The sequence below is a fragment of the Melopsittacus undulatus genome, chromosome 6 (genome assembly GCF_012275295.1).
Source record: "Melopsittacus undulatus isolate bMelUnd1 chromosome 6, bMelUnd1.mat.Z, whole genome shotgun sequence".
NCBI classification, from domain to species: Eukaryota; Metazoa; Chordata; class Aves; order Psittaciformes; family Psittaculidae; genus Melopsittacus; species Melopsittacus undulatus.
Window position 1 is genome coordinate 57114671 of NC_047532.1, and position 13507 is coordinate 57128177.

At 37.6% G+C, this 13507-nt stretch overlaps 1 protein-coding gene across 11 annotated transcripts in view; it reads right to left on the reverse strand.

The window, feature by feature from the left end:
* GIGYF2 (GRB10 interacting GYF protein 2) overlaps window positions 1-13507 on the reverse strand; it is a 75637-nt gene that overhangs the window by 42687 nt on the left and 19443 nt on the right. For 10 of the 11 annotated variants that reach the window (XM_031043641.2, XM_031043639.2, XM_031043640.2 and 7 more), the window contains exons 5-7: window positions 12141-12249; window positions 5070-5181; window positions 4483-4523 (exon numbers count right to left, since the gene is read on the reverse strand). In XM_031043641.2, the coding sequence (XP_030899501.1) occupies window positions 4483-4523; window positions 5070-5181; window positions 12141-12249 (262 nt within the window). The remainder of the gene's footprint in view (window positions 1-4482; window positions 4524-5069; window positions 5182-12140; window positions 12250-13507) is intronic. The other variant, XM_031043642.2, reaches the window with a different exon arrangement.

Consider the following 13507-nt stretch of genomic DNA (forward strand, 5'->3'; position numbering starts at 1 on the left):
TTTGCTTTAGGTCTGGGAAAACAGGAAACAGCCCTGCAGAAGTATTTCACACAGGGAAAGAGAAATGAGACAGAAGGCAGACATTTTCAATGCAATTATATTCTTTTTCCAAAATTCAGTACTGCCTCCCTACATTCCACACCTCAGACAGATTTTATCACACACACCCTCAAAATATCTTTTTTGTTTAGTTTAATGTAAAAGCATTCACAAATATTGTGAATGTTTGGAGACCATCACCCTATGAAGTTAAACTGCCTTCATCCCTACCTTTCTTAGTGTTGACACATGGCCAGGCTAAAGATTCCTCTTCCATCCTTATATCAGTACCAATAATTATTTCTTGGAAGAGTTATTTCCATGTTCTCTGTCAACATAAAAAGAGTCCTACAGATCAAGTCTACTGCAAGAGCAGTAGAACAGATTGCTGTGTCAAGTCTGAAATACCAATTTAGAAAAAAAAAAGCAGTATTACCTGCGAGGTATTGTTTCCCCCACATATCATCACATACTCCAGTCTCAGACACACAATTGCTCTCAAATTCAGATGCATAATCCCAACAGGACAGTACTATAAATCTCACCATTTAGAGCCAAAGATATAAAAAGCTGGTTTTAATTTCAATTAATGTCTTATCAAAGTGTGGGCTCCTTCATATGGTTTCTAAATAACTTGATACTTTAAAGTTGTCCTGATTTTTATGTAATTTTCTATTTATAGATTTGATCTAAAAGGAGGCACAACAGTAAATATAAAGGACAAAACATGGTTAGTATACACTAAATGCTAACTTCAAATATTACATTTTGGAATGTCAAGCTGAGGAATACTGTAAAAGTAAATTAGACAAGAACAACCGTGTAATTACTTCAGAACAGCTACGAAGAAGAGGATAAACAAAACACCCCTATTGCCTTTCCAGTTCCAGAGAACTGGTGAACCATGGATGCCTGATAAAGTACTGGAAGTATGCCATGACCATGATTGGAATACAAGCCTAGAAAAATTGCTGATGGGCTCCAATGCAACAAAAAAATGCACTCTACACCTTGACTAACATTGCAAGAACAAGCTGGTGATGAACCTTCTTTGGACAAACTTCTGGCTATCAAGGCAGGGAAGCAAGGCAAGCCAGGCTGAGTAAGGGTGTGACTCAAAGGAATTCAACATCTTTCTTTGTAGTCACTTGGACATCCCATTTTTATATTCAAGTCAACTTACTCAAAAAATACACATTAAACAGAACTCAATAAGGTTCCACAAGTGACTAATGAAGCATCTTGCTTAATCTAAATTACAGTTATTTACTAGCAGTGTGTTTAACTGCTGGTAACTAATCAAGTTCCCTCAGCTACTAAGCTGGTATTAGTCAAGAGGCTGCACAGAAAATTAAGCAGCTTTTGTGCAGTTCTAAAAGACAGCTATGATCAAAAAACCAACTTGCTCATTTTCTCTGCTAATGGCCTCAGCTTTCCAGAAACTATTTGAGTTCTCAATGAAAGCTGTCAGAACTGTGACAATCAGCAACAGAAACTCACAAACATTGTGTGCATCTTCAATTTGCATACACAAAGTAGGAACAGATACTGTTTATGTCGAGAATCAAAGGTGAACTTGAAACTGTTGTGAGCACCAAAAAAGCAAACAGTTTCTACTCACAGCATATTGACTGCATTTGAGAAATAATTCTTCATGGAGGGTCTATTAGTTTTCTCATCTCATGATTTTTAATTGAGGGGTTCTTGAGTTGTCATTCATTATGAATATCCAGAAAAGTTTAATATTTGATCTCTCATTAATTTTGTAATGTGATCACCCAGAACAAAGACAATGAAAAAGCTGACAACTTAGTAAATTGTGTAATCTGAGGTTAGGCCAAAGCCCTGTGAAAGAGCAATTTAAAACTAAAGCTTAATAAAGTTAAAGAATAAAATACTAAACCAAGGAATTTAACCAGGGTAACACAAACCAATATATACAACACCTGCTAAAGCACATCAGCCTGAATTATAAGCTGCATGTCAATTCACTCTCTGATCTTTCTGCTTCCATTGCTTTCTGTGGTATACTAGTGCTTGGTATTGACCTGGGACTTCTTTCAGCACATCTGTATCCCTATCTCATACTCAAAATATTTTGTCATTGGGAAGCCTTTACACAACAGTAACTATACGTTCATTATTCAAGGCTTGAGTCAAAACAGACCAGACTTCCGTTAATATTTTTGTGCTCTTCACCTTATTTCTCTCTGAACATAAAGAGAAAATAAATGGTCCTGCACTTACCAGGACATTAAACTCTAACAAAGATATGCGGCATCAATTACCACTGTTTAACTTGGTTTTTATACATTAAAACTTTGGAAAGTTTGCAGATATCTTGCCTTTATCATACTGTGCGACAGAACTTTTAGCTAAATGAGCTCAAACTAGAAGAGAAATAGAGCAAGAAACTTAAGAGGAGCAATCAGGTGCTACAGAAAGCGTCATGATTTAAGCACACCATCCCTCACAATGAAGTAGGACTTCCAAGAAAGCATACAATGACACCACCCTCCCTAGAAAATGATTCACAGAAGATGCATTCTGAAGTCCTGATCACTAATAGTTGCTACAAACAAGACACACTGTATACTAGCTGATGCATTAACACCCAAGTTCAGGCAGAAGTCAGCTTTAGTAAGGACATCTTGAAAATAAATCTTGTAGTAAATCTTGCAAATAGATCATCTTGCAGTAAATTCTTCTCAATTTCAACTGAGATACACATCTCATCTTAAACTGACAAGCAGTATTTTTACCACAGTCTTAATCAGAAACATGGTACATTCTACAGTCTGAATCTGCAAGTGCTTTAACTTCATCACAAGAATAGAAAGGGACTAAATAAATAAAACTGAATCAACTGTGGTATACACTAATCTGTTAGTGAAAAAATGCAGTCCTGAAATCGCAGTAGTACTTAGTTTTTCCTATTTGCAGGTTTTTTTTTTCCCTAAAGTTCTCTGAAGATAGAGACACACTGAATAAAAGTCTACTGGCATATAAAGATGGATAAGCTCAGACCTATCTCACATTATTTTTAGAAGTAACCTCTTTCTAAGGAAAACAATGAGGAGCACAAGCAACATATAAGTTTTAACTTTGAATTTAAAAGCAGAAAACCAAAAGCACTCTTCAAAATATATGAAGATAAATTCCTACATGGAAGAGGATTCAGAAGGCTTTGAAAGCAAACACGGTAATTTTAGACTCATAAAGCATGCATCACCATGCTAATCTGGAAGATCATTAAAACGGCGATTTATGCTACTCTCACTAAGAACACACCAACAACCAAGCAGGAATTAAAATACATTGCTGTCAACTTTTAATTGCAACTAAATCTTTTCAGTTTTGTTTGTCCTGAAATTCAATTTGAATTGCCTTTTCTGACCTATGATTTATCAGTATGTTCACTAAGGAGGACACTTCGTCTTATTTTAGGATAAGACTCCCTTCAGCAAAGACCAAAAGATCCTGGGTCCTAAAAAGACAAGTCTCACTGTCAGCAAGCTTCAAATCCCTCACTAAGCACAGCTGTGGTACATGCATGTTGAAAACTGCCACAGAGAAAGAGCAAGGTCATACCAGAGAGCAATCAATGCACAGTCTCATGAAGCAGAAAAATCACTGCAGTTATCACACAGCCAGTTGATAGAGAACTTCTTGAATGTTCTTACTACTCTCAGAATACAGATTTTACCTAAATGGGTATGTTCTATCTCCAAGATGGAACCCACTCCAAGTTTAACTGAACGTTCAAACAGACATACTGCATCACGATTAAGGATACAGTACTCTGAATATGGCCACTATGAAGCACTTAGGAAACAACAGGAAAGGAATGGCAGGGAGGGAGACCAGATAATAACCTGAATGAAAAGAAGATTCATACAACGATTTCAACTAATCTAACAGACACTAAATCCATCAGCATGGGAACAGCAGAATATTGCTGCCAGGATTTACTGCACACTAGCAAGCATTCAAAAATAATTAACAGTTCACATGGTCCAGAAGTCCTAGGCATCAAAGCAGCACATATCAGGAATGTTTAAAAGCTGCACTGAAAAGGCATATTGCCACAGCACACCTGTTAATCAGTACAGACTCCTTTCAGAAGTCCAAGATTTTAGTTCCAGCTGTAGACATCACATCTTAATTGCATAAATAGAAACTACTTACTGCAGGTTTTTCTTATTTAAAACATTTAAATGTCTAGTAGTAAAACCAACAAGAGGAGTAAGCATAGCCAACACTGTGAGGACACAATTAGATAGCCTGACACAGCATCATGAATTTTTTATCAACAACACACTTGGAGCAGTAAGTTTATGCATATATAGGTACCTTCCCTGTTTATGTATATATGGGTACCTCCCCCAAAACACACCCTGCTCCTCCCTCCCATTTTCTGCCCATAGAGTAACAAAACCATACCTGGATCTTTTCGCCCTGGTTTTTCAAAGCGTCTGTCTCCCCTAGAAAGGCAGAATAGAAGTTTCAAATAAGGTTTTGCAATTACTCCACTCATTTAAGGTATGGCTTTTTAACTTGGTAGGGGGCTTTTTTAAAAACAGAGCTTGATAGTACTTTCAAAAGGTCCAAGTGACAAGTGAAATTTTCAGGAACACCAATACACACACAGACTTTAGCAACTAGGTATGTTTTGAAATGTGACCCAAAGTACTGTCAACAATGTCAACTCAACTAACAATGTTGAGACTATAACTGAAGCAAATCCTTTAGCAATCCATATTTTTACTCATCACTTCCACTGCAACTGTCATCATTTATATTCCTTAAAGCAGTTCCTGCCTCCCAGGAACAGAGCAGTCCTATGAAAGTCTCTTTTACTTGCTCCTGAGTTTCTAAAAACATTACTGTGTTGACTCCATCTTAGAAATTAAGACACTCCACTCAGACATACACCTTAATCACCTTTCCTAAAGTGTTTTTATAAAGTCAAAAGGTACAAATGGAAGCTGAGCAGATGTAAAAAACTTTAAGGGCTAGAGCTCTGTTACCTTTCCTCCCAACTCTGTGATCTGTGCATTTCCCTGCCCCCTCCTCGCCCAAATCCACCCTCCACTTCATCAAAACTTCTTTGGTAGAAACCGCTTTCTCCTCGGCCTCTGCCTGAAAAGACAAAAAACAGAAGTGTTTGTATAAATAATAATAGAAGTCGAAAGAATCAGGTAGGTTTCCCTTTCCTGGTGTCTCTGGACGCATCTTAAGTCTTAAGCCCCAGAGAAGTGATCTGAGGCAAAGGGGAAAAAGGAACAAAGACTGAAGAGTCTCATGTAAAACTTCTTATGAAGAAGCACAAGATCAAACAGAACAGGCAAACAATTCTGAAATAAATACTATGCAGAAAAACAGAACACAGATACTTACCCAACACAAACTACTAAACAAGGATGCATCGCGCTCACACGACATCCACACAGTACATGTGCACTTTATACTCAAAAATCAAATTGCTTTGAACAGTGGAATCCAGTATAATGGTACTGCACTGCACATGTATTCACAATTACTGCTATCAAGGTTAACAAAAGAGAAGGAAGCTTCACCACAATTAAGTTCTAGTGATGCCCAGCTGAAATCTCCCCAGGAGCAGTGAGGAAAAGGAAGCATCACAAGATCAATATAGGCAGGACAGCATGAAGAACTCCAATAGCTACAAAGAGTTATCCTCACTTTGTCAAGAAAAGATTCTCCATAGATGGCTATCGAATATCAAGCTTCAAACCAAAAAGTTACAGAGGTTTCATCAAGTAAAGCATCTTGAAGCAAATCTTCAGTGCCTGGGTACATGTGGGGTGTTTGGTTAAAAACGAAACAAAATAAAAAAAAAAAAAAAAAAAAACAACCCAAAACAGAAAAAAAAAAAAAAAACAAAAGCACCCACATCCCCAGACCTTCAAGAGAGCTTCCAATGCTGGGTAGATTAATTGCTGGGCTGAAGTTTCCAGATCTACAACTGCTTCACAAAGTGCTAAAGCAGAAGCAACTGGATGTTTTTACCAGCAAATTTCCCATTTCAAGGATCTCATGGAAAGAAGACAAACAAGTGAAACACATCAATCAGCTGGCTGTCAGGATAAAGCCTTGCCTACATACATATTCAGTCTCTATACCAAGAACCTAAAAAGCACCTGATATAGGGAATTATTGGCAGTGAGACTCACAAACCTCAGTCCTTTCATATTTCTCTCTTTGTGGCTTCAAGAAAAAAAACACCTCAAAGGATGAGGTGCAAACCTGGCCACAGATCCAGAGCAATAAGACAAAATGACTAAATGAAACAGGAAATAAACACCTTGGGAACAGACTTCATTCTCTGTAGTCTTCTGATGAGAGCAGTGATAAGAAACTTCTACATCTCAAAAGCTGAAGACCCCTGGAATTGTACTATATGTCAGTGTCCTATAAAAAAAGGCTCTACAAATGGAAATTATCAAAGCACTTGCAAAAACTTCTCCACTGGGGGGGGGGGAGGCAGGGGAGGAGGAGGAAGAACAGAGGAAAGAGTTGCTTCCAAGGCAGAGAAAAAGAAAAGTGATCCCCATATAATCCAGTAACACTCTTCAAATACACACTGATTCTTTATCAGGCAGTACAGATTGCAGGGTGTACAAGGAAGGAACAAACCTAATCGTACAATCTCTCCTGCTTCAGAAACAGGATTTAAACATCCTTTTTTGGACAAAACTATCACGTTCCTAGGACCAGCTAAGTAGCTTGCTAGCAGACCTTCTTGTCACAGAGAGGCAGACCTCTTTGCCACAGAGTTTTGGAGATGCCAAAATTCAAATGGAAACCGGACGAATTCATAGAAGAGGAATAACACAGATTTACTAAAACGAGAGACCACATCTGGTTCAGAAATACATTTGAGCTGCACATGTCTGGAAACTGAGCATCTATGTGAAGCTTCTTTACCTTTGTATTTTTACACAGCCCTTATTCTCTTGCCAATGTGTCTTTTAGCTGTTGCTTGATAGAAAATCGACCTAAACAAGCCCTTTCCTGATTCACCATAGCTGTTCTTATACAAACTCAGATGGAGACAGAGAAGTTGACTGAGCACTCAAGCCAAAAGAGGAAAGATCAGCCTGAGACCTACAACTGTATTAGAAGCATAAGTACTTTCTCTATAGCAGGTCTGAAACTAGAAGGCTGACCACAGTCATGAGTACAAACTAAGTTTCTAAGACAAGAAAGTAAAGATGTGACAGAACAACAAAAGCAGCACCATGTTTACTCAGTTAAGGTATAATGGATCCCCAAAGATCCTGGAAAAGAACTCCATGCTCTCATTCTTCACAAAGAAAACCCAGGAAAGTTCAAGCATCTCATACAGTGACAATCTTTTCCTACTTTTTTCACTACAGGAAAGCTCACTTCCTTCCTCTCACAGGAGATAATAAAGCAACAGTAGTTCACAAGAGAAAGTCACAGGCAGGCAGAATCAAAACAAAGGTACGATTCTTCTCATGTCATGAGGTAGTGGAGATGGAAAGTTGCATACACTCTTCCAACACAAACAAAAACCATTGTCCCTTCCTGGTTTTTACAGTGAGTGACAGCAGCATCTGTAGTGCTCCCCTAGCAGTATGAGTAACCGTGAATGCATCCTGATTACTGATAGCAGACACAAAACAAGCAGAGCCAGAAGACAGAGATTTCATCAGCAAATAAAGCAAGTGTCCTGTAGAAGGTAAAGATCAGAATCAGAGCTATTTTAACAGCAGCATAGCTTATGGCAGCTTTAAAAGCATGTGAAAACCTGAGAAACCTGTCTCCACTTCCCCCCTGCCATGCCACAGTTCATCAGTATTCCAGTTATGCTTAGCGACTAAAGTAGCCTGAATTAAAAGATAACTTTGCAAAATGCTTAAACAAATGATCCCAGCAATTCGGTTTAGGGCTGTGGGGCCACAACAGTAAACTCCAAGCTGTTCTCATACCACTTAGTACCAGATAGGACCTATTTAAGCCACCTTTGCCCTGGTTGTGTTGCCACCCTTCTCCAATGTATTCTACAAGGCACACCATGCAGGTACACTAACAACATGTGCCCATTCAACGGTAACTAGAAGTACAGGTGCAACTCCAGAAGAAACTGAATAGACCATTGCATGAGAAGCATACTGCATTAAAACAGGGCCTACCAAACTATAGAAGTAAAATATTTAGTAAGGAGTACCATGGTGTACAGAGGCAGTTATTCAGACACTATTGCATGGAAGAGTCTGATCTTAAAGTGCACACTAGGACACAGCTAATACAGATAACAGTGTATGAAAAATGCTTGCAGACAGAATATAACTGCATGTATAAGCATACTGTTTGCTGCACTTCTTAGCTTTTTTTTGGCTAATAAATCTAGAATGACATGCTTATTCTAAATAGAATGCCACTTCCACAAAAGTGCTTAGCACATGAGGAGCAGACTTTCTAAGTGTAGATTTTACACAAAGTATTGAATGCAAAGTCAACAGATGTCAATGAACCCTTCCATTTAAGGACAGAATGGAGAAGTTGTGTATTTCAGTAATTACTTATAAATCTCAGAACGAGGACCTCAACCCAATGGGTATTTTAATAATAACAGCCAAAAGAGTCTAACCTGAAAATCAGACAGGTCTGAATTTAAGTAAATAACATGAGATGCAAGCAAAAGGGCAGAGAGCAGCAAACACTGCCATTCTAATAGTCAAGACAGCCACCCACATACAAAACACACCACACCACAATATGAAGCAAATTCTTGAAATTACAGCATGACTGGAGTTTAGGATCTATGGCTGCAGTCGTAATAGTGCATGGGAAATGCAGGATAACTGCAGTTCAGCTGCTGCTGAGTAGATATGAGAACCTTCCACTTTGACACTATTTTACACACTTTCCAACAGCAGCAAAGAGATTATGAAGGGGAGAGAGAGTGGGAGGCAAGGTACCCTTTATAAGGGTCTTAAGCAAAGAGAACAGCTACAAAACAAGGTGCCTGTAAGCTTACAGCTCATTCCAGGGACTATTTAAATCTCTCCTCATCTGAGGCTCTTATTCATGAATGTTGACATTCCAGTCTCACCAGCACAAAGCACAGGGCTTAACTGCACACCACAGGGAGCTCCCAGGAAAACAAGTCAATTAGAAAAAAGGTCACGTGCAAGTACTTGGTTTCTTTAGAGAACAGAAGCAAATAAAGTGGTTTGGATTTATGTCTCCAGGAAAGACACATTCAGTACTACTGACAGCAGTTGCAGGCTGCAAACAGTTTTGAACGGTATCTCCAAGTTGTATTTCAGCACACAATCATAAGAAATTTAAACAAAAACCGAAGCAACTTCAACACTGTGACCATTTTCACATCACCTAAACTAACCACTGCCAACAAGACTTGGGCAAACACTGAGAAAACATCTACTGAGTATTACGTTGGAATTTTAACTGCTTATAAGTCACATTTAAGTGTTCTAATAACTTCCTTTTACCAGCAGTTCACCCATTCTTCCCTTGGCTTATCTGACTCAACAGATTCCCTCTCACACTCCCAAATGCTGGAACAAAGTTCTGTGATTTGTGCCTCAGTAAGGGAACTTAATTAACAAATCTAATCGTACATGCAAATTCTTGCCTCAAGTTATTGTTGTGCAAGTCACTTCCAGACAGTAATCTTGTTCTGGTAAAGCTGAAACCTGCATTTGATCAGCAGCAGCTTTGTTGCATACAATGATGTAAAGTTCATAAAAAAAATCAGATAAACTTTTGAACCCCAGCAATTTTGCAATGCAATAAAGATGGTTTCCAACTGTTAGGTGAAGCATTTCATTTAGTGAACAAACTCGAACGAAATTCCAAGTCTTTTTCACTGTAACCTGAAAAACCAGAGCTGCATTTAAAGTTCGTTACTTACAAACAACATGCTAGTTTTGTAAATTAGAGGTGAACAGTCCTGCACTAAGCTTTTCGTAAATATTAGAAACAAAGCCCATAACTACAAGAACATCATGTGTATAATTATGAAAAGATAAAACAAAAAAATCCTGGCAGAAGCCTTAGTTTGTTTGCTGAGAGAAACTTTGGGAAGACTCCTCATGCCTAAAGCCCAAGACTAATTGCTTATGAAAAGGGGAAAGTGGAAGAAACAAGCAGCAACCAGGATCAACGAATGAAAGGAAGCTCAGTAATTTACTGAAGTTTACTGGATAAATATGTCCTTCTCACCTTAGCAGATAAGAATGACAGAGCAGTCTAAGAAGCAGAGCATGCAATGATGTATACAAAGTAAAAGATCAAATTAGGATGCAAAAAAGTGAGAGATGAATTATGCAACAAAGTTCTTCAGCTAGTATTTCTTAACCTGCCTTAAAAATAAAGTATGAAACCCAGGAAGATGGGCAGTAGAAGGTCTCATATTACTGCATAAGTTTCAAGTTCTGTCCACTAAAGCATAATGAATCAAACTCCATTGCCAAACAAAATTTCCATGTGTACAAATAGATTCAATAGTAAAATTACCAAATTAGAAGCCATATTCCGCCACATTTAACCCTATTACCTCAGTGAAACTAGTGAGGGCAATTAAAAAGCAACCCACTGCTCACTGTATAAGGATGCCATCCACTACAATGATACAGCAAATAAAAGAAAGGAAAATTTGACAGAAGAAAGAAAAATAAAGGGTTTGATAAATCAGAAATGGTCAAGGTATCTTGATACTGAAACTATCTGAACTGATACTGAAACATACTGAAATCAGCATGTTTTAAGTAGCATTCATGTCATTTGCTTTAATACATCTCACATGCTAATAGATGTATTCCTACACAAGTGAAACATGGACAGTAGCAATGCAATAGGCACAGCAAAAAAGCATCAGCTTTCAAATGTACAGCAGAAATATAACCAAGGTACATACAAGTAAGTGCCACCCCACATGTATATACATACCCACACTTTTTTTCCATCCCCCCACTTCTTTTTATTAAATCCTGAGCATTTGGGCAAAGACAATGACAAATAACAAAAGGCAAGTGACAGCAAAATTCAGGGATAGCCTCAAGAAAGCTTAAATACATATGCTTCAGCTGGAAAGCAACCACAAGAGGAGAGATGACAATCCAGAAAAATCTGAAAGACTTATGCTCAGAAGAAAGCAGGACTGAGGAATAAGAACAGAATTGAGAGAACAAATTAAGTGAGAGTACAATTCTGGTCAAGCACTGAATTATGTGTGGATGTGATTTCTGAAGCTGCTATTGAAAATATCACCACTTAACATTTAAAATTAAATTAGAAAGGATCCTAAGAGAAACCTCACCTATACACCTGGAAAGACAGATGTCACATGATTAATTACTCCTGATATTTCCGAATTATTAGCTTTGTATTCTAAAAGTAACCTATCATACTTATACATAACCCCTCCCCCAAAAAAAAAACCACTGTTCACAGCAGTAAGCACATAAGACAGGTAACTGCTAAGATAAATTCTAGGTTTAATAACTTGTTTTGAATCCAGTTATACGGCTTGAGGACATTTTTCTCAATTCATCTGCAAATGTTTGAAGTGATCCAGGATGAGACATCAACTATAATAATGCACTAAAATTGGCAAGACTCAAATTTCTCCTAAATCCGATTACATCTTTCCATTAACCTTCTCTTGTTAACATCTCAGGATGTTAATAAGTAAAAATGACTTTTCAGAACACTGAACACCACCTACTATAATCTTAATGTTTTTAAATAAATTAGTGGATTCTTCTCCCCTTTCGCTATAAATTGGTTTTATACCTTTAATAAAGGCATTTTACCAATTCTGAACCAATTTCCTATTCCACCTCAAGACTACCTTTCCCTTTTGCTTTCCACACTTATCAACGTGACAAAGGCACATAACATAGTTACAGATGTGCAATCACTAAACACAATATTCATTCTCTACTACCACCTTATTGGAAAGGCTTCAAAGCTTTCAGGAAAAGGAAACCTAGCCTGAGAAGCTCCACTGAACATCTTTCAGAATCTTTAGCCTGGATCACCTGCAGACATTGGAGCACATCCCACTAACAACAGCTCACCTCGACCTCTAGAGGAACTTCGACCTCGAGGAGCCCCTACCACAGTTCCTCCTCCACGTCCCGTCAACCTCAGGACAGCAGCACTGTTTACAGACATCGAGAAATTTCTCTGTCAAGAAGAAAGAGCCAAGGTGAGATTCTTTTGTAAAAAAGCAAAACCAGAAATGTTTACCATTATCCTGATTTTGGTTTCCTTATGTTTGTTACAAATTCTCTACAACTGACAAGGAAAAGGATTCCTGGGAGATGTGAACAACTGAAACAGTCTATAGAAGGATCTTGGTCAGTATTAGTGCTTTAAGTTACTTACCTGAAACTTCCATGCTCTAAAGGAAGCAAGTGAGCACCTACACCTTTACAAGATTATTCCAACAAGAAGTGATAAAAATATTGACAGCTTTAAAAACATTCTGTTGCAAAAAGAGATTGGCACTTGCCTATACCTGACACCATTAATTAATACCAATTCTAAACATATGCCTTAAGCAAAGGAGGAACATGCAAAGAGCAATAGAACTTTATTAGAATTATGTTTACCAATCTTTGTGAAATAAGTCCTTTCTTTAAACATATCATAGAAGTAACATGCTTTGGGGAAAATTAAGTGTTAAATACGACTTCTGAAATTTAAGTGATATTCATTCTAGTAAGACAAAAAAATGCCACAATAAGTTCAACTTTATTTTAATCTGAAATTATTGCTAAACAAAAACCTGTTTTGATAAAGAATGAATAATTATAACAAACTCTGGCCTCACTCTCCAAGTACAAGCATTTGGAAAATTGGGCCAAAGGATTCAGGAGTTCACATTAATATTCATAAACATTAACAAGCAAATCTAAACTCACATGCTGCTTCAGAATGCAAGTTTTAAATAATCTGAATGCAAAGGACTCCAAACAGCTGTTTTTTTACTTATATGAATTTTAAGTAAAATTATTTTTGCTTACATGAGCTCATATGAATTACTATGACTTTGAAGGTCTTCAGGGAATAATGAGACAAGCAATTACATACTATTTAAAATCTAAATGGCTAACATCAAAGCCAACAGACATTTGAAGGAGTTTTAACTCATTTCAGAAACAAGACCAACTGCTTGGCATGTTCTTGTTACAAAGTGGATCTTCAAGAGAGAACTCATAACTAAGTCGACTTAAAGGGGTATAAAAGCCTCAGTCATGCAAGGCAACACAGTAAGGTCAACTTCCAGTCAATCTTATTCTATCTTTCTAGATAGCTCTTAAAGGTTTAAAGCAACAGTTGACACAGCAAGCCAAAAAGAACCTACCTCCTTTCCCGATGTTGATATCTCTCCTTTTTTTTTTGTAAAGCAGTGAAAAATACTTCACTACAGAAATAACTT